Source organism: Bacillus rossius, chromosome 7 (genome assembly GCF_032445375.1).
Source record: "Bacillus rossius redtenbacheri isolate Brsri chromosome 7, Brsri_v3, whole genome shotgun sequence".
Taxonomy (NCBI): domain Eukaryota; kingdom Metazoa; phylum Arthropoda; class Insecta; order Phasmatodea; family Bacillidae; genus Bacillus; species Bacillus rossius.
In genome coordinates, this window is record NC_086335.1 from 6676889 (window position 1) to 6697061 (window position 20173).

Genomic DNA, 20173 nt, shown 5'->3' on the forward strand with positions numbered 1-20173 from the left:
TGCGCTGTGCTCTCGCAGAGACTTGGAGTAGCTGGAGGTGTGGGCGGGGGAAGAGCTCCCTGTGTGGTACGGAGCGTGCCTTGTGCTCTCGCAGGGACTTGGAGTAGCTGGAGGTGTGGGCGGGGGGAAGAGCTCCCTGTGTGGTACGGAACGTGCCTTGTGCTCTCGCAGGGACTTGGAGTAGCTGGAGGTGTGGGCGGGGGGAAGAGCTCCCTGTGTGGTACGGAGCGTGCCTTGTGCTCTCGCAGGGACTTGGAGTAGCTGGAGGTGTGGGCGGGGGAAGAGCTCCCTGTGTGGTACGGAGCGTGCCTTGTGCTCTCGCAGGGACTTGGAGTAGCTGGAGGTGTGGGCGGGGGGAAGAGCTCCCTGTGTGGTACGGAGCGTGCGCTGTGCTCTCGCAGGGACTTGGAGTAGCTGGAGGTGTGGGCGGGGGGAAGAGCTCCCTGTGTGGTACGGAGCGTGCGCTGTGCTCTCGCAGTGACTTGGAGTAGCTGGAGGTGTGGGCGGGGGGAAGAGCTCCCTGTGTGGTACGGAGCGTGCGCTGTGCTCTCGCAGGGACTTGGAGTAGCTGGAGGTGTGGGCGGGGGGAAGAGCTCCCTGTGTGGTACGGAGTGTGCCTTGTGCTCTCGCAGGGACCTGGAGTAGCTGGAGGTGTGGGCGGGGGAAGAGCTCCCTGTGTGGTACGGAGCGTGCCTTGTGCTCTCGCAGGGACTTGGAGTAGCTGGAGGTGTGGGCGGGGGGAAGAGCTCCCTGTGTGGTACGGAGCGTGCGCTGTGCTCTCGCAGGGACTTGGAGTAGCTGGAGGTGTGGGCGGGGGGAAGAGCTCCCTGTGTGGTACGGAGCGTGCGCTGTGCTCTCGCAGTGACTTGGAGTAGCTGGAGGTGTGGGCGGGGGGAAGAGCTCCCTGTGTGGTACGGAGCGTGCGCTGTGCTCTCGCAGGGACTTGGAGTAGCTGGAGGTGTGGGCGGGGGGAAGAGCTCCCTGTGTGGTACGGAGTGTGCCTTGTGCTCTCGCAGGGACCTGGAGTAGCTGGAGGTGTGGGCGGGGGAAGAGCTCCCTGTGTGGTACGGAGCGTGCGCTGTGCTCTCGCAGGGACCTGGAGTAGCTGGAGGTGTGGGCGGGGGGAAGAGCTCCCTGTATGGTACGGAGCGTGCGCTGTGCTCTCGCAGGGACTTGGAGTAGCTGGAGGTGTGGGCGGGGGGAAGAGCTCCCTGTGTGGTACGGAGCGTGCCTTGTGCTCTCGCAGGGACCTGGAGTAGCTGGAGGTGTGGGCGGGGGGAAGAGCTTCCTGTGTGGTACGGAGCGTGCCTTGTGCTCTCGCAGGTACTTGGAGTAGCTGGAGGTGTGGGCGGGGGAAGAGCTCCCTGTGTGGTACGGAACGTGCCTTGTGCTCTCGCAGGGACCTGGAGTAGCTGGAGGTGTGGGCGGGGGAAGAGCTCCCTGTGTGGTACGGAGCGTGCGCTGTGCTCTCGCAGGGACTTGGAGTAGCTGGAGGTGTGGGCGGGGGGAAGAGCTCCCTGTGTGGTACGGAGCGTGCCTTGTGCTCTCGCAGGGACCTGGAGTAGCTGGAGGTGTGGGCGGGGGAAGAGCTCCCTGTGTGGTACGGAGCGTGCGCTGTGCTCTCGCAGGGACCTGGAGTAGCTGGAGGTGTGGGCGGGGGAAGAGCTCCCTGTGTGGTACGGAGCGTGCGCTGTGCTCTCGCAGGTACTTGGAGTAGCTGGAGGTGTGGGCGGGGGAAGAGCTCCCTGTGTGGTACGGAGCGTGCGCTGTGCTCTCGCAGGGACTTGGAGTAGTTGGAGGTGTGGGCGGGGGAAGAGCTCCCTGTGTGGTACGGAGCGTGCGCTGTGCTCTCGCAGGGACTTGGAGTAGCTGGAGGTGTGGGCGGGGGGAAGAGCTCCCTGTGTGGTACGGAGTGTGCCTTGTGCTCTCGCAGGGACCTGGAGTAGCTGGAGGTGTGGGCGGGGGAAGAGCTCCCTGTGTGGTACGGAGCGTGCGCTGTGCTCTCGCAGGGACCTGGAGTAGCTGGAGGTGTGGGCGGGGGAAGAGCTCCCTGTGTGGTACGGAGCGTGCGCTGTGCTCTCGCAGGGACCTGGAGTAGCTGGAGGTGTGGGCGGGGGGAAGAGCTCCCTGTATGGTACGGAGCGTGCGCTGTGCTCTCGCAGGGACTTGGAGTAGCTGGAGGTGTGGGCGGGGGGAAGAGCTCCCTGTGTGGTACGGAGCGTGCCTTGTGCTCTCGCAGGGACCTGGAGTAGCTGGAGGTGTGGGCGGGGGGAAGAGCTCCCTGTGTGGTACGGAGCGTGCCTTGTGCTCTCGCAGGTACTTGGAGTAGCTGGAGGTGTGGGCGGGGGAAGAGCTCCCTGTGTGGTACGGAACGTGCCTTGTGCTCTCGCAGGGACCTGGAGTAGCTGGAGGTGTGGGCGGGGGAAGAGCTCCCTGTGTGGTACGGAGCGTGCGCTGTGCTCTCGCAGGGACTTGGAGTAGCTGGAGGTGTGGGCGGGGGGAAGAGCTCCCTGTGTGGTACGGAGCGTGCCTTGTGCTCTCGCAGGGACCTGGAGTAGCTGGAGGTGTGGGCGGGGGAAGAGCTCCCTGTGTGGTACGGAGCGTGCGCTGTGCTCTCGCAGGGACCTGGAGTAGCTGGAGGTGTGGGCGGGGGAAGAGCTCCCTGTGTGGTACGGAGCGTGCGCTGTGCTCTCGCAGGTACTTGGAGTAGCTGGAGGTGTGGGCGGGGGAAGAGCTCCCTGTGTGGTACAGAGCGTGCGCTGTGCTCTCGCAGGGACTTGGAGTAGCTGGAGGTGTGGGCGGGGGAAGAGCTCCCTGTGTGGTACGGAGCGTGCGCTGTGCTCTCGCAGGGACTTGGAGTAGCTGAGGTGTGGGCGGGGGGAAGAGCTCCCTGTGTGGTACGGAGCGTGCGCTGTGCTCTCGCAGGGACTTGGAGTAGCTGAGGTGTGGGCGGGGGGAAGAGCTCCCTGTGTGGTACGGAGCGTGCGCTGTGCTCTCGCAGGGACTTGGAGTAGCTGGAGGTGTGGGCGGGGGAAGAGCTCCCTGTGTGGTACGGAGCGTGCGCTGTGCTCTCGCAGGGACTTAGAGTAGCTGGAGGTGTGGGCGGGGGAAGAGCTCCCTGTGTGGTACGGAGCGTGCCTTGTGCTCTCGCAGGGACCTGGAGTAGCTGGAGGTGTGGGCAGGGGAAGAGCTCCCTGTGTGGTACGGAGCGTGCGCTGTGCTCTCGCAGGGACTTGGAGTAGCTGAGGTGTGGGCGGGGGGAAGAGCTCCCTGTGTGGTACGGAACGTGCGCTGTGCTCTCGCAGGGACTTGGAGTAGCTGGAGGTGTGGGCGGGGGGAAGAGCTCCCTGTGTGGTACGGAACGTGCGCTGTGCTCTCGCAGGTACTTGGAGTAGCTGGAGGTGTGGGCGGGGGGAAGAGCTCCCTGTGTGGTACGGAACGTGCGCTGTGCTCTCGCAGGGACTTGGAGTAGCTGAGGTGTGGGCGGGGGAAGAGCTCCCTGTGTGGTACGGAGCGTGCGCTGTGCTCTTGCAGGGACTTGGAGTAGCTGGAGGTGTGGGCGGGGGGAAGAGCTCCCTGTGTGGTACGGAGTGTGCCTTGTGCTCTCGCAGGGACTTGGAGTAGCTGGAGGTGTGGGCGGGGGGAAGAGCTCCCTGTGTGGTACGGAGCATGCGCTGTGCTCTCGCAGGGACCTGGAGCAGCTGGAGGTATGGGCGGACCGGCTGGAGCGCCTGCCGCTGTACTTCACCACCTGGCACGGACAGCAGGCGCCGCGCGCCGTCATGGAGGCCCTGGAGCACGCCGCCTACGTGCACGACATCGCTCACGTCGTCATCGACAACGTGCAGTTCCTGCTGGGCGTGGAGTCGGAGGGCCAGCACGGCGACCGCTTCTGGAGGCAGGACGCGCTGGTGGCCAGCTTCCGTCACTTCGCCACGCACCGCAACTGCCACGTCACGCTGGTGATGCACCCACGCAAGGAGCGCGACTCCGACGACCTCTCCGTCAGCTCCATCTTCGGCAGCGCCAAGGCGGCTCAGGAGGCCGACAACATCCTCATAATACAAGACAAGAGGCTCAGCTCTGTGCGCGGCAAGAAGTACCTACAGGTCAGTGCTCCTCGCTGACCCCGGAGTGTGCATCTCCGCAGACAGCCCGTGAAGGACAGGACAAGAGTATTTGACTATCGCGTTCATCCATTCTTCTTGTCACTGCGTGAGATGTGCTGTCCTGGGCTTTTGTGAGGCTATATCCCCCAGGGCATGTACGTGTCGACAGTGCCACGTACACTGGTGCGATTCACTCGTCCATTTCATATCTTTATATATATATTTCTTGTGTGCGTGTGTATGTCACTGAACTCCTCCTAGACGGCTGGACCGATTTTGATGAAATTTTGTGTGTGAGTTCACGGGGATTCGAGGATGGTTTAGATTCACAATTGGATATTTTATCTCGATTCTGAGTTAAGAAAAACTAAAAAAAAACACGCTTTAAAAGCAAAAATTGCAACGCATTATTAGAAGCCATTAAGTTTTGCTATTGTAAGGAACTAAGTAGAGAGTAAGAAAAAAATAAAGATCCTGACAGTTTATAGCGTCGCCATATTTGTTTCAATTTTCAATACCCTTTTTGTATATTACAATTTAAATTGCAGAAAAAAAATCATGTTTCATAGCCACACAAATAGTGAGGATGGTTTAGATTCACAATTGGATATTTTATCTCGATTCTGAGTTAATAAAAACTAAAAAAACACGCTTTAAAAGCAAAAATTGCAACGTATTATTAGAAGCCATTAAGTTTTGCTATTGTAAGGAACTAAGTAGAGAGTAAGAAAAAAATAAAGATCTTGACAGTTTGTAGTGTCACCATATTTGTTTCAATTTTCAATACAGTTTTTTTATATTACAATTTAAATTGCAGAAAAAAATCATGTTTCATAGCCACACAAATAGTGAGTGTGTGTCATTTCTCTATGTCCACGAGGTCTCGCTGCGTCAATTTTCTCCTTGGAGCGAACCCGTCCGCTTAATTAAATAAACAGCTTTTATCGTTGAATGATTTCATGATTTATTTAATGAAAATATGCTCTCATAAAAAAATTAGTTAGATAGACATTCAATAGGTGTCTTTCTCTCACTCTCTCTCTCTGAAATGTATGTAGCTTGCTCGCGGGTCAGTAATACAGATAATCTTTACATTCTAGCTCAAGATGGAAAAAACAGTAAATGTGGTTTACAAAGACATTTTATGAGGTGTCTTCCCGTCATTACATTTGAAAGTAGAAACATATTTACTCAAAATTTAGGTAGTAACATATTTTTATTGCAAAGACTGAAATAGAGGTGAGAAAAATTATCATTTGTGAACATAAGAAAACTACTACAACTGTATCAACTGTTATGTTTGTGGCCATAAGTGGCATGGCCACTTGATTTTATATTTATTTTAATTAATGTTGAATTATGGCTGTGACGTAATTTTAGTTTTAGTATTTGCCCTTTTTCTTTTTTTATAAGTATTGGTCTTTTATAAGTTTTGTTAATCTTATTTTTAAATATGTTTTTATAATATGTTTTTTTAAATGGTTTAGTTTTTTGATATTTAATTATATCGTTTTGGACTTTGAATCATAATACGGTGTACGACACTCCCCCCCCCCCCCCCCCCCCCCCCCCCCCCGGTGAAGATTGAAATGGACTGTTCCAAGGCAATAAGGTGGTGGGGGAAATACGTCAAGAGGGACGGAATGAGCTGTATGAGAGAGTCGTCAGCTGATCGCCGTGGTGGACGTGTATGCGCTTCGGGCGTGACGAGCGCGGGTGATGGCTCGTGGTATTGGGCCGGCGGGGACTCGTGAATATTTTTTAACATAAATCAGCTGGCGTATATTGAACTTCGGCAAATACTTAGATTGTGGCGGGTGCTGCCAAGAGGATGAAGAGTCTACGCTACTTTTTTTCGTTAATGAAGCATTTAGCATGTGTGCTAAAGTACAGCCGGCTAAACTCCGGGCCAGGAGGTCCGGGGTGGGATGCGACGTACAACGTTTAATCCAAGTAAGTGATTCCGGCTCCGAACTTTTGCCCCTGGTACCCCGGGGCGTTGATATAAACTTTGCCCACCATAACAGCGAACAATTTAAAAATGATTTTTGCCAAAAGACCCTAATTCCCACGTCGAGTGTATGTTGCATCCTCGTACTCATTTTTACCGAACCTTCAATCAAGCATGCCATGAAGCGCCGTAAAATAAATTCACCCGGGTGTAATCAAGATGTTTTAGAGAGACATTAATTTTTACTTTTACTTGAATAGTATTGTAATTTATTATTTATACATATATATATATTTTTAGAACGGTTTTTGTATCAATGTCTGAATTTATTTATGCGTTTATTGCAGTATTTATTATTTATTGGTATATATTAAAACATGGCTATATTAAAAGCCTCTATAACTTTATAGGGCAAATGGTTTTAGATATAATTGTAATTTTTTTGATATTTGGTCGTAACTTAAATTCCTTACCATGCTCATGCGCAAATGGTCTCATTAAAGTTTTTCACATTTCGAGTAATTACGTTCTTTTCATTTTAAATGCTATTAATCTGATCTCTTCCTTTTCTAAAAACCTTTTGAATAATTTATTTATGAATTTTGGGGCACTCGTTTTTTGGAGCAGCGTGCAAAATAATAACTTAAAAAAGATAAACAAGATTGGAGTGTTAAAGGCTGTTCCCAGACGGGTGTCTAACTTGTGGTGGTGTGACACCGGGAGTGTCAACCGCGACATGTTATAATGTTTAAATTTCTAAATGGTGCAAGATAATACAAAATTCCATGCGGAAAAAGTCGTGGGCAGCAGATACGTATAGTTATAGGTGTGGGGCTATGCATGCTGATTTTTCATATACTGCATGGATGCGAACATGTAAGAATAATCTATCTATCTTACTATAATATAACAGTACTTTTTCTGTCTGTATGTTTGTACGCGATTTTGATGAAATTTTGTGTGTGAGTTCACGGGGATTCGAGGATGGTTTAGATTCACAATTGGATATTTTATCTCGATTCTGAGTTAAGAAAAAATAAAAAAAACACGCTTTAAAAGCAAAAAAAACTAAGCATTGTTGATAATTAGCCTCCTTGGCAACAGGCTTTTGCATTGTTGTTGCCTTCTGCGTAACCATGGGAAAGGTTTTTGGTAACGGCAGTGGCGTGCCCAAGAGGAGGGGTATGTATAATGAGAAGATACAAAATGTCCAGCGTAGAAATACTTACCGCCATATCCATATCTCACAAAAAGGACATTTGGGCAGGACAATGTCTGTCGGGTCCGCTAGAAAGATATATAGAGATATATATGTAGAAAGATATATAGAGAGATAGAGATATAAATAGAAAGATAGAGAGAGTTATAGAGATATACATAGAGAGATAGAGAATTAGAGAGATAAAGAGAGATGCTTAGTATACGTTTAAAAAATTACAAAAAAAAAATTGAGGCATTGCAACGCATGCCGGGCATTATCTAGTTTTTTATATATATAAGTAGTATATTTTACAGAAGTAAGAATAGTATTATAACTAGGGATGGGCCGGTCGAATCCTCGAATCCCACCGAATCTCTAGTATTCGAAAGATTCGAGATTCGAGGGAAGAGATTCGGGATTCGAGGAAAAATATTGATGTAAATGTAGTACTTTAAAAACTTAAATGCTTACAGTTTACTTGGACTGTTTACGTTTTCCTTGGAACACATCCTATTGACGTACTGTAGAACCTCGTTAATGGTCGGGACAGAGATAATCACGGATTACCGAATTTCACGGACTAGCGATTAAAATCCCGGAAGATCTTGTCAAGCTTCTCAGACACCGGTGTGCAGCTAGGTTAAGGCCAAGGTCATGTGACGTAACATCTCCCGAGGCTTACTGCGCCTTGGCAGCACATGGATAAGAAATAGTAAATTCCCCATTATTCGTGTTAATTGAAACCCGCCGATGCCCGGATAATTGAAATCCTGTAAAAAAAAAAATTAAACCCGGATAATCCGTTCAGGGTAAGGGCCGGCCATCTTCGAATTAGTATCTCGGCTTAAAAAAATACAGCACTGCCTAGCCATTAGTTTACGGTCATTTACAACAGACGAAGAGAGAAAGATAAGATCGTGCTGACCTTGCACACATAAATTTTGGGTACCCCCCCCCCCCCCCTCCTTCGTACAGCCGAATGCCAGCCATACACGTCACTCGCCAGGCGCCTGCCGTGCGTTGGCGGGTGGAAACAAACAAAGGGTGATGGGAAGCAGAAGTCAGGACATCCCCCTCAAGTTTAAAGAGTGACAAATGTGACAGCTGAAAGGGGGGTGACACAAAGGGTCGGTACAAACAGTGTTGCAGAGTTTGGCGCCCACGCGATGGCTTGTAGTGTTTGCCGGCCGCCAGCCCGCTTGGCGTGACGTTAATTTTAAGCGCTGACAATTTTTACATCTTTTTTTTTTTTTTTCTTCTCTTTTAAATCGTCCCAGATTATCCGATTCCCGAATTAGCTCATCACGGATTAACGAGGTTCTACTCTATTGTACTTTTAATTTGATATTATATAAAAAAATTATGAAGCATGTACTGATTTGGGAAACATACTTTATATTAATGAACATGGATGCATTGCTGGTACATTGGCATTAAATAAGGCATAAATCTCAGATGTATTCTCAGAATATGCTAAAAAATAAAATAAAGCACATTTAGGATCTAGACTAGTAATATGAATCGTGTTTTTTTTTTAATAACTTTACCGAGAAATCTGTTACTTAGTAATACAACAATAATGCCGACTTTCATCGCAAGTTACGGTCGCACATGTAGTAATAACAATGAAATAATGAATGACAAAAATTAATACATTATACAATTACTAGTGATGGTTCGAATCCGAATCTCGAATCCGAATCCCAAACAGTACCTCGAATCCACCCCTCGAATCCGAATCCAGTTCTCAAGGGTTAATTATAAAATAATTTATAAGTTAAGAGAAAATTAAACATTATGCCGAATTATTTAACCCTTTAAATTTTTATTTAAAAAAACAAGGATTTGACATGGTCTGGATCAAGACGATTCCGTTTTTGGTCACATATGTTTCCTGCAGTGCTGAACAAACGTTCAGAGAACACTGTCGCAGGTGGTGAACACAAATATTTTTTGGACAGTTAATGTAGCCTGGGTGAACACGCAGACTGAGTTTTCCAGTATTCGAGAATGTTTATTTCTGGGTTAACTGTAGGATCACGTAAGAATCTGGTCACTTCATCAATTGCTGTAGAATCCGATTTGGTGGATTTAAGGCATTCAGGCATTATCTGTGAGTACAGTGATTCATGTATCCATGGGAATTGGAAAACAAAATTCAACATCTGACGGAACAATATTTTGTAGTTACCAACTTGACATTTGTTTAAAGTCCCAAATAAAGGTAAACACATTCCTGAAATATTTAATGGAAACTAAAAGGCGCCATCTTGGCTTCAATGGTTTTAGGCCATAAGAAATATTGTTGTGCGTCTTTTAAAATTAAGCCTCACTAAAGCATAATGATTAATATGCCCGAAGTTAAAAGTGACGGGGTGTTTTCTCTAGTTTACCCATTAAAATTTTTTATATTAATATTAGTTATTTTTATGTTGCTTAAAATAATGGCTAACAAATTCATTGGTTGGCCATCATGGAATTCTCAGATAATACATATTTTAACGTTGGTAGTCTACACAAACCAAACTTGGTCCTAAAAAAATTCATAAATAGAACGTATCAGAATATTTAAAATTGAATTGCGATTAAAATAATAATTGTATAATGTATTAATTTTTGTCATTCATTATTTCATTGTTATTACTACATGTGCGACCGTAACTTGTGATGAAAGTCGGCATTATTGTTGTATTACTAAGTAACAGATTTCTCGGTAAAGTTATTTAAAAAAAAAAAAAACAAGAATCATATTTAGTCTAGATCCTAAATGTGCTTTATTTTATTTTTTAGCATATTCTGAGAATACATATGTGATTTATGCCTTATTTAATGCCAATGTAGCGACAATGCATTCATGTTCATGAATATAAAGTAAGTTTCCCAAATCAGTACATGCTTCATAATTTTTTTTTATATAATAACGAATTAAAAGTACAATACAGTAGAACCTCGTTAATCCGTGATGCGCTAATTCGGGAATCGGATAATCCGGGACGATTTAAAAGAGAAGAAAAAAAAGAGAAGTAAAAAGTGTCAGCGCTTAAAATTAACGTCATGTGGGCCGGCGGCCGGCAAACACTACAAGCCATCGCGTGGGCCGCCAAACTCTGCAACGCTGTTTGTACCGACCCTTTGTGTCGCCCCCCTTTCAGCTGTCACATTTGTCACTCTTTAAACTTGAGGGGGATGTCCTGACGTCTGCTTCCCGTCTCCCTTTGTTTGTTTCCACCCGCCAACGCACGGCAGGCGCCTGGCGAGTGACGTGTCTGGCTGGCATTCGGCTGTACGAGAGGGAGGGGGGGAAGTTGCAAGGTCAGCACGATCTTATCTTTCTCTCTTCGGCTGTTGTAAATGACCGTGAACTAATGGCTAGACATTTTTAAGCCGAGACACTAATTCGAAGACGGCCGGACCTTACCGTGAACAGCCTTAACCCAGATGCACGCCGGTGTCTGAGAAGCTTGACAAGACCTTCCGGCCTTTTAATCGCTAGTCCGTGAAATTCGGTAATCCGTGATTATCTCGGTCCTGACCACGTATTAACGAGGTTCTACTGTACCTCAATAGGATGTGTTCCAAGGAAAACGTAAACAGGCCAAGTAAATTGTAAGCATTTAAGTTTTTAAAATACTACATTTACATCAATATTTTTCCTCGAATCCCGAATCTTTTCCCTCGAATTTCGAATCTTTCGAATACTAGAGATTCGGTGGGATTCGAGGATTCGAGGATTCGACCGGCCCATCCCTAACAATTACATATTAATTTAATCACGATTCAATTTTAAATATTCTGATACACATTCTATTTATGAATTTTTTTAGGACCAAGTTTGGTTTGTGTAGACTACCATTGTTAAAATATGTATTATCTGAGAATTCCATGATGGTCAACCAATGAATTTGTTAGCAACACAAAAAATAACTAATATTAATATAAAGAATTTTAATGGGTAAACTAGAGAAAACACCCCGTCACTTTTAACTTCGGGCATATTAATCACTATGCTTTAGTGAGGCTTAATTTTAAAAGACGCACAACAATATTTCTTATGGCCTAAAACCATTGAAGCCAAGATGGAGCCTTTCAGTTTCCATTAAATATTTCAGGAAAGCGTTTATCTTCATTTGGGACTTTAAACAAATGTCAAGTTGGTAACTACAAAATATTGTTCCGTCGGATGTTGAATTTAGTTTTCCGATTTTCGAAGATACATGAATCACTGTACTCACAGATAATGCCTGAATGCCTTAAATCCACCAAGTCGGATTCTACAGCAATTGATGAAGTGACCAGATTCTTAGTTGATCCTACAGTTAACCCAGAAATAAACATCCTCGAATACTGGAAAACTCAGTCTGCGTGTTCACCCAGTCTACATCAACTGTCCAAAAAATATTTGTGTTCACCACCTGCACAGTGTTCTCTGACTGTATGTTCAGCACTGCAGGAAACGTATGTGACCAAAAACGGAATCGTCTTGATCCAGACCGTGTCAAAATCCTTCTTTTTTTAAATAAAAATTTAAAGGATTAAATAATTCTGCATAATGTTTAATTTTTTCTCTTAACTTATAAATTATTTTATAATTAATCCTTGAGATCTGGATTCGGATTCGAGGTACTGTTTGGGATTCGAATTCAAGATTCGGATTCGGGAAAAATGGGATTCGACCCATCACTAATTAAGTAATTATGTATAACTATTCTCCGTTCACTCTTACCTGAGTTTTGGAATAAACAAAGCCTTTTGTAAACAAACATTTTCATTGGCTGCCGGCCGCCACGCACATTATTCTAGCGCAAGAAATAGTCCCTTGGTTACGTACCATTTGTAAGTATTTTTACACTGCCTTTTTTATAACAATTGTTGTTATATAGCATTATAGCATTTCACCATTAATATCCAATACAGTTTAATGTGTCAGCAAGTATTTTCTTACAATTATGTTAGCAGACGCCATGTGTACAGTGTACAGTTGATGCCCAACGCAACAGTTGTATTTTGGATTCGCGCGCGCACGGTTTGTTATGGCTGACGCCGGACCGAGTTTTGTAAAGCACAGAACGGGAAAGCCTTTGAAAAGTGCACAGAAAACTATTGTGTTGAATGTTTTTAAAACATTTTCAGACAAATATCCGGATTGTCGTGTGATTGATATCGCGAGTTTAACTGTGGAATTTACGGGTGTTTCGAAGAACAGTGTGCTTCATGCAAGGAAAGAATTACAGGACACTGGGACATTAACAATTCCCAGGAAGAAAAGGAAACGTGAGTATCCTGTTATCAAAACTTGTGATGATTTTGTGAAGACGGCTATTAGGCGCAAAGTGCATAGTTTTTTCTTCGCAAATGAACCACCTACGCTGAACAAAGTGCTACGGTGTGTTAACGATGACCCTGACTTCCTAATTTCAGACGAACAACATTTTATAAACTGTTAAAACTTATCGGTTTTCAGTACGCACAGAGAAGCAAAACAAATATCATAAATGATAGGGACGACATTTCACTATGGCAAAGAAATTATTTAACCAAAATCCGTGGTTACTGACAACAAGGACGCAAAATATACTATTTAGATGAAACGTGGGTGAATGAAGGGCATGCTACAAACAAGTCTTGGAAAGATTCTACAGTTAAGAAGAAGAGAGAAGCTTTTCTCTCAGGACTGTCTACAGGACTAAAAAAAATCCAATAAGTAAGGGGCAGTGCCTTATATTGCTTCATATTGGTAGTGACAGTGGTTTTGTGGAAAACGGTGAGTTAATTTTTCAGTCAAAGAAATCCGGCGATTATCATGAACAGATGAATGGTGACGTTTTCCGGGATTGGTTTGAAAAAACATTGCCAAAATTAGAACAGAACAGTGTTGTTGTTATGGACAATGCGTCCTATCACAGTGTAAAGTGTGATCGTGTGCGAAATCATTTGTGGAGAAAACAAAGTATTATCGAGTGGTTACAGTCAAAAAATATATCTTTCAGTGCAACGTCTTTGAAAGTGGAGTTGCTGAATTTAGTTCATACAGTACGTTCATCTTTTACTGCATATGTGATTGACAACATCGCCGAGAAAGCGGGGCACACTGTACTTAGGCTACCGCCGTATCATTGCAACTTGAATCCAATCGAACTCGTGTGGAGTCAGATTAAAGGTTACGTGACACGTAATAACAGAACATTCAAGCTAAGCAAGGTACGTGATTTGGTAGCCACAGCTTTGTCTCAGATTACTCCAGAGAAGTGGAACGACTGTATTCGGCACGTAATGAAAGAAGAGGTAAAAATGTGGAATTGGATGGTATCAGTGATATTGTCGTTGACAGTGTTATAGTTCCTCTCGGTGACAGTGACGAAGATAGTGGTGGTAGGGTCTGGAAGGGATAGCACCACTGCCAGATAGTGATTAGGTGAGTACCAAATCGTAACACTATCATATTGTTGTCTTACGTTACGGTGCTATTATATCGATTATTCAAAAAATAAACATTGTTTGCTTTTGTGTCCTGAATGGTAACTGCACCATTTTCCTGTTATATTACTTTTCCGTTATTTTATTATCACTGACTGTACTGAAGTGTGTGTGTTGTAACTAGTGCTTGGCGCGCAAGATGAATTCAGCCTATCACTTGCTGACGCGGCACAGTGATACGACGGTGTTTGTTTATTTCAAAACTCAGCTAAGAGTGAACGGAGATTATAACACATACAGTACTTAAACTTTCAATAAAGTTGGAAATGGTTGTGATGCAAAACTAAGAACTGTGATCAACACTTTATGAATTTAGTTTATATGTTTTTTACCTGTGATTAAAGTTTTCATTAATGATCATTATGGACTAAGTAGAAAAAACAATAAATTTTTTAATGATGCTACTATCGTGTGTCATCATAAGCATTTCTTCACTGTCAGTATGCTTTATGCACATTCGTTAATGTTCTGTACCACTGGTTGTTGGTACTCTTGTGGATTGGCTATGTTGTAACGTCTAACTACTTGTTTCATGTTCACATTTGCTCGCATGTAACAGTTTTCCTTGGTTACTTCTGTAACTTTAAAGGGTCCGTCTACGTCAGAAAAAGTTTCTTCGCAACATGTTCCCACTTACTGACGTTCGCTGTCCTTCTTAGAACTAGATCGCCGACCTTGAAGTGGTTCGTGCGTGAGGCAGGCTTCCACTTCTTGTGTGTGTCTGCTTCTCATCTTAGTCAAAAATTACCTAGTAATTTACTCTATGAAACTCGTTATGAAAACTTATACAATTTAATGAAAAGCCTTACAGCCTCCAAAAAATGGAGAACTACACAAAAATGAATCAATGCACACATGTACATATGTATTTAAATTCACCATATAATCTAGGGGCTAGCAAGTGTATAGTAAATATTCTGATATAAACTCTAAAACATCCCTGAAACTAACATTGAAACATAGCTTCTTTAAAATTGGAATTTACAACTTAGGCCATCACGTAAATGAAAGCTCCTAATCACAAAATACATGATGTATCACAAACTAGAACAAACACTAAAAAGAATGAACACAAACATTACATGCTAAAATCACTATATCCTTAAAACTAATTAAAACAATTTTTAAATTTAACTAAAAAAAACAATCAAATTTGGTTTGAGAAAAACTAATATGGCTATGATAATTTTTTATTAGCTTCTGTTTCCAAGATACATAAACATACCACATATGGTCCCTTTACAATTTTACAAGGAAAATGAAATAAGTCTTGCCTCACAATTTCTTAAACAAAATCATTATCAATATTGTCTGTATTTGAGAATAAATGTGGTATTCCATTTTAAAGAATAGTTTCTGTATCTGGATCTAGTAGTTACTTCATGAGAGTGTTTCCTTATATGGCCTGCCTCTTGTATTTCAACTCCAGGACATTTCTGTACACAGTCCAGCAGTAGTAGGCTAGCATTGATTCACTACAATGGTCCTAATTCTCTACTCCATCGAAGAAATGTCTTGGTGGAATCTCTCCCTGAAACGCCCCTCGCGCCTCAAAATTAAATTATTTTAATTTAATAAATAAAACCTTTGAAACTGCTGGGTTCACAAATATTAAGAAAATTAAAGTTATTTACCAGAGGGGGCACGAGGTGGTGAACAAGACAAATTTATACTCCCTGCACACAGTCAACTTGGGAGCTAGTGGATCATTTAAATAGGAAATAGGTGAATATGAAACAAATAAATCACAATATAGGTAGGTTGGTCTATAGGTTTCCCGGTTTATTCAGCATAATTAAGTTCAACGTGTTTGTCAATAGTTTTAGATTAATTAAGTTTCACAAAGAAAGGTATAGACAAGATTTAAAACTTACTTAACGGTGGGCCGGCCCGATATTATTAAAACAATTTATATTATATTAATTACACATCATCACAGAACAAAAAAATTGAAATACTCCACCATATTAGATTCTTTCACTGATTACATTGTTTATCGTTTCTGCTTATTTTACATATTCTCGGGGATTGAGTTATTAAGTCCCTGTTCGCTGGTTTGTATTTTAATAAATTTAGTTCATTTTAAGGGAGCGATATATTTCTAATATCACCCGGATCTTCAGAGTATGACATTGGGCCGGGAAAAATTCTCTTCTTAAGGGGACTCGGAGCTCGATGTCCCGAATAACATGCTGGGAGCAAATTCGTCCCCCAGCACTAGGACCCTGTCTGAAACACAAGTCAAATTCCAAACAAATTAGACCTGCTTCCAGACAGTCAAACACAGTCGGCGCGAAAAGGCCAACAAACGGGAATTCGGGGAGGGAAAAAAAACCGGAGTAACTCACCAAACAGGGTGTGGCTCCAGGGCTCAGGAGATGTCTCGCGCCGACATCAGAATGGCGCGGACCGAGAAATGCGCGGATTACGCGGCAGTAATCGACATTTATTAAAATAAAAAAAATTAATAAAATTTAACTAAAACATGACTTTTTTCTAATCACTACTACTGACTGGCTACTGTTCAACTGGGATCACATCCCCGAGACAGCTGACACATCCTTAATTCAAGGCGATTCCGTTGTAGCCGCGACAAGAGACTGCGAGAAGGTCTGCCCGACCTGCAGCGCGGTTAGTAGCCAATGTCAAAGTCCCTTGGCGGCGGACAATGCTCCTAATTAAAACGGGCGCTAAGGCCCTAGGGAAAAGGAGGGGGAAGGTTCGGTTCTAGGCTGAAAATTTCCGAAGGAGTCCGAGGCGGGCGTGACAACAACACGACATGCGCGCTCTCTACCGGCGGTAACAGGAAGCTACAAAGAATCGACTTTAACTGGACGCGACTAGAAAGCATAGGGGCTTACGGCGCTGCGGAGCTGCTCTCTAACGGCGTAAAGGGGAACTAACGGAGGAGGTGAGCTGAACCGCCGCCAGGTGTCACTGGCGTTGTCTCTGCTCGCTGGCCACCAGGGCCGAAGTTACTTTTTCAGTCACTAGGTATCGTGGAGGGCTCTGTAGGGCAAGGGCGAATGTCCTTGGAGTAGGCCACTGCCTTGGCGAGTTCACGCCAGGGCAATGATCTTGGGCTAAATTCTTAGAATCAAGAGGGGGTGTAGGTGGAGTAAGGGGTGGCAGAAAACGCAACCAGGCTGGGAACGAGCGTCCACTGGATACTCAGCCGTGCCTGAGACTCGCTGATCTAGGCGGCCCTCTAAGAACTACAGCTTGCACGCCAGAAGGGCTCTCTGCAGATGTAGTTATGTAGCGAACTAAAATTACGGACCCCGGGCGTGCCTGTAAGCGGGAGAAATGTCATCCAAAGATCAGATTGGCCCCTGAGACAAGGTGCCTCTGTCCACTGGCACAAAGTTTAACTACGTAGGGTACACCAGCCTAACAAAGTGTAAAACACCCTTTTGTAACCAATCAATTTGAAAAATAAAATTTCCAAAAATAAATTAAAAACTATAATAAAAGATAAAATAACCGTGCCGAAATCCTAATTTCCGGCACATCCCCATGCTCATCACTTACAGCTCCACAATTTAAATTGAAGTGGTTGCTTCCTCCTTCATCGTTTTTCGGCACTGTACAGCATTCCTTCCCCTCCTTTCCCCTCCTCTCCTCCCTTCCCCTTTCCCCTCCTCTCTCCTCCCTTCCCTTCCAGCTCCGACCTCCCTCTGAAACTTCCCCTTCCTACCCCCCCCCCCACCCCCTCTTGCTATCTTCCCCGCCGCCTCACCAGCGCTCACTGTCTGATAGTTTTCCCGGCCTATATATTGTCCGGCCCCTAGCGTACTCCTTGCAGTCGTTCTGTCTCTAGACTCGAAGGCTGTCACTGCGGCGGTGGCTCTGCGTCTCGGTATGTACTCGGCTGTGAAACTTAACGTCTGTATTTAGGTATTGTTCTTGCTTGCGCGTTGTGGCCATGCCTTAATTTTTTATTGCTGCCCTGTTAAATGTAATCGCCACCTATGTTTGGACCTTTCAGGTCATTTGGTTTGGTTTTGTCTTGCTCACGCCTAGTACTGCCTGTAGCATGTTTGTAACGTCTCTGCGGCTATATATGAGCATGCCACGATGGGATTGGACACTTCTTGTCAAGCCGCATTGTAAGTTGTCTTTTGATTTTGCCTTCAGTTTTTTCGCCTAGCGGCCCATATTACTTTTTCTGCCACTTTAGAGCGCTTTGCCACCATGTCTGCTTTACTCTTGCTCACCTTGTTGTATTTGTGTGTATGATTGTATTTGTTTTCGGCGTCCCGCGGGAGCGCATTAGGATTTGCCCCAATGAGAATTATAAACTGTTTTTCATGTCATGTTGCATTTTTGCTCTAGAGGCAATTTTATTATGAATAAAATTGTAATGGTATTTTCTAAAGTTTTATATTTTTTTCTTTGCAAACCAGCTTCCCACTGTCGTTGGGTTTTAATGTAAAAACCCCCCTGCTTCTTTTGTCTATGTTAGCTGTAGTCGACTGGACTTGCCTCCAACCGGCTTCAAATTGTGTTTGTTTTTTCCATGATACAATCAGCATTTCATCAAATTCCTTACAATGTTTTTCTAACTTTACTGAAAACGAAGTGTGCTGGGAGTGGGTCAGGCCAAAGCCTACGTCTGATCATGCAGGGTCTCTGCCGTGCAGAAAGGGTAACACGCAGCATGTGCTAGATGGGGATTGGCCAGCCATGGCAGAATATGATGCAATGACTAACTCCTCTTTCAAAAACATGAATGATAAGAAATTGTAGTAAATAGTATCATTAGCTTATTTAACTTTCATATTATAATTTTGCCATTAAAAACCATGAGCGATTTTCTGGGAAAAAATTCAAGTGGGAGTGAAGTAAATGTATTTTTAGAGACATATTGCAACCCAGAGAATGATATTTTTCGAGCAGTTCTTTGACCAACTGAGGATAGTTATCATCTCTCCTTTTCTCAAGAAATCCATGCACCACTCCTTTGAATGCTTCCCAAGTTACCTTTTCTTTTCCCTTTAGTATTTGATCAAAATTAGCATCTTTCAAAATTTCACGGATTTGAGGTCCAACGAAGATTCATTTCTTGACCTTAACATTACTTAATCAGGGGAATTTCCCTCCTAAGTAATTGAAATGTTCTCCTTCCTGGTCCATAGCATTGACAAAGCTCTACATTCATCCTAGCTTGATGTGTAAAGGGAGGTACGGTTTTTGGATCTATCAAAGGCTCATTTTGGACTTTTTGACTTTTTTTTTCTCACCAGGCTTAAAGGTCCTTGCTGGCATCATCTTTTATGTAATGAGACTTTCTATCTTGGCTATCCCACATGCATAGAAAGCAGCAGTATTTGTTACAGCCCAACTTCAAAAAGTAAAGCAATAACTTTCAAATCACCACAGATTTTTCATTTATAGTCAGCATATTTAATTTAATCAAGGATTGTTTTCATGTTCTTACATGTCTCTTTCATGTCAAACGCATGTCTAATTGGGATAGGAGGTAAGTTGTTACCATTTGTACAGTTACACTGCTTTCAGTCTCAGTTTAAAAGACTCTATAAATAGCCTCCACTCATTTGGGTCATGAGGTAAACTCTGACATACCATAAGTCCTTTAACATTAGTGCAAGCAATGAGGCCATGTCTTTTCTCATGAAAAAAAGGCCAATCTTCCTGAAGACTCCTGTTTTTCAGTGATCCTGACACCTGTTTGGAGGAGATCCCATTGCTCTGGCCTGGACGCCAAATGTTTGACTTTTTCTTTTGGCAAGTCAAGGTCTCGAGCGAGCGACCTCTCTCGGTTCCCTCTGACTTTGTTTGTGAGGTCACCAATTCATCTACCACAATCTGGGTCGTAGGAAGAATCAACTTTGATGGTTTTTTTTTTAAGAGCCGTCATGTTCTTCCTCATAATCACTCTTCTTGATATTACAATTTTTGGGGGGGTTTAGGAACTGGTAAAGTTTTGGAATGTGCAACAGCCTGAATGGGTGAAAGAAGATTGGGGTACTGTACTTTTTTTTTTAATGACCACCCACTTGAAATAGACACGGGTCATCATGCAGAAATAACAGTCCCATGGTTAGTTGGCTCTCAGCAAACATAGCTATAGCAAAATGCATTACTCGTTTCTTTATGTTCAACCACTCCCATGTGTGGTGCTAATGATGTATCCTGATCACATACCTTTACACCAAAATAATGGTAGTAAGCAGTTCTCACCAGTGGGCTCAAGATCTGTGTGTCTGAACTGAACATTTTATATTACCACAAATGTAATAAAAATTGTCCACTGCATTGGCGCATTTCCGTGGCATTTTTTTAATTTTTTTTTTTTAAAAAAAAAGACAGTCTGAAGGAGAACAAATTCACAACTGCACTGCTTGCCTATAACCTCCAAAATCGATGTCATCTGTATAAGTGTGAATCACAGTATCTGTTTGTGTGAATGACAGA

At 44.1% G+C, this 20173-nt stretch overlaps 1 protein-coding gene across 1 annotated transcript in view; it reads left to right on the forward strand.

Moving 5' to 3' along the window:
• LOC134534399 (uncharacterized) overlaps nucleotides 1–20173 on the forward strand; it is a 90282-nt gene that overhangs the window by 56820 nt on the left and 13289 nt on the right. The window contains exon 21 of the mRNA XM_063372864.1: nucleotides 3689–4109. Coding sequence (XP_063228934.1) covers nucleotides 3689–4109 — 421 coding nt within the window. The remainder of the gene's footprint in view (nucleotides 1–3688; nucleotides 4110–20173) is intronic.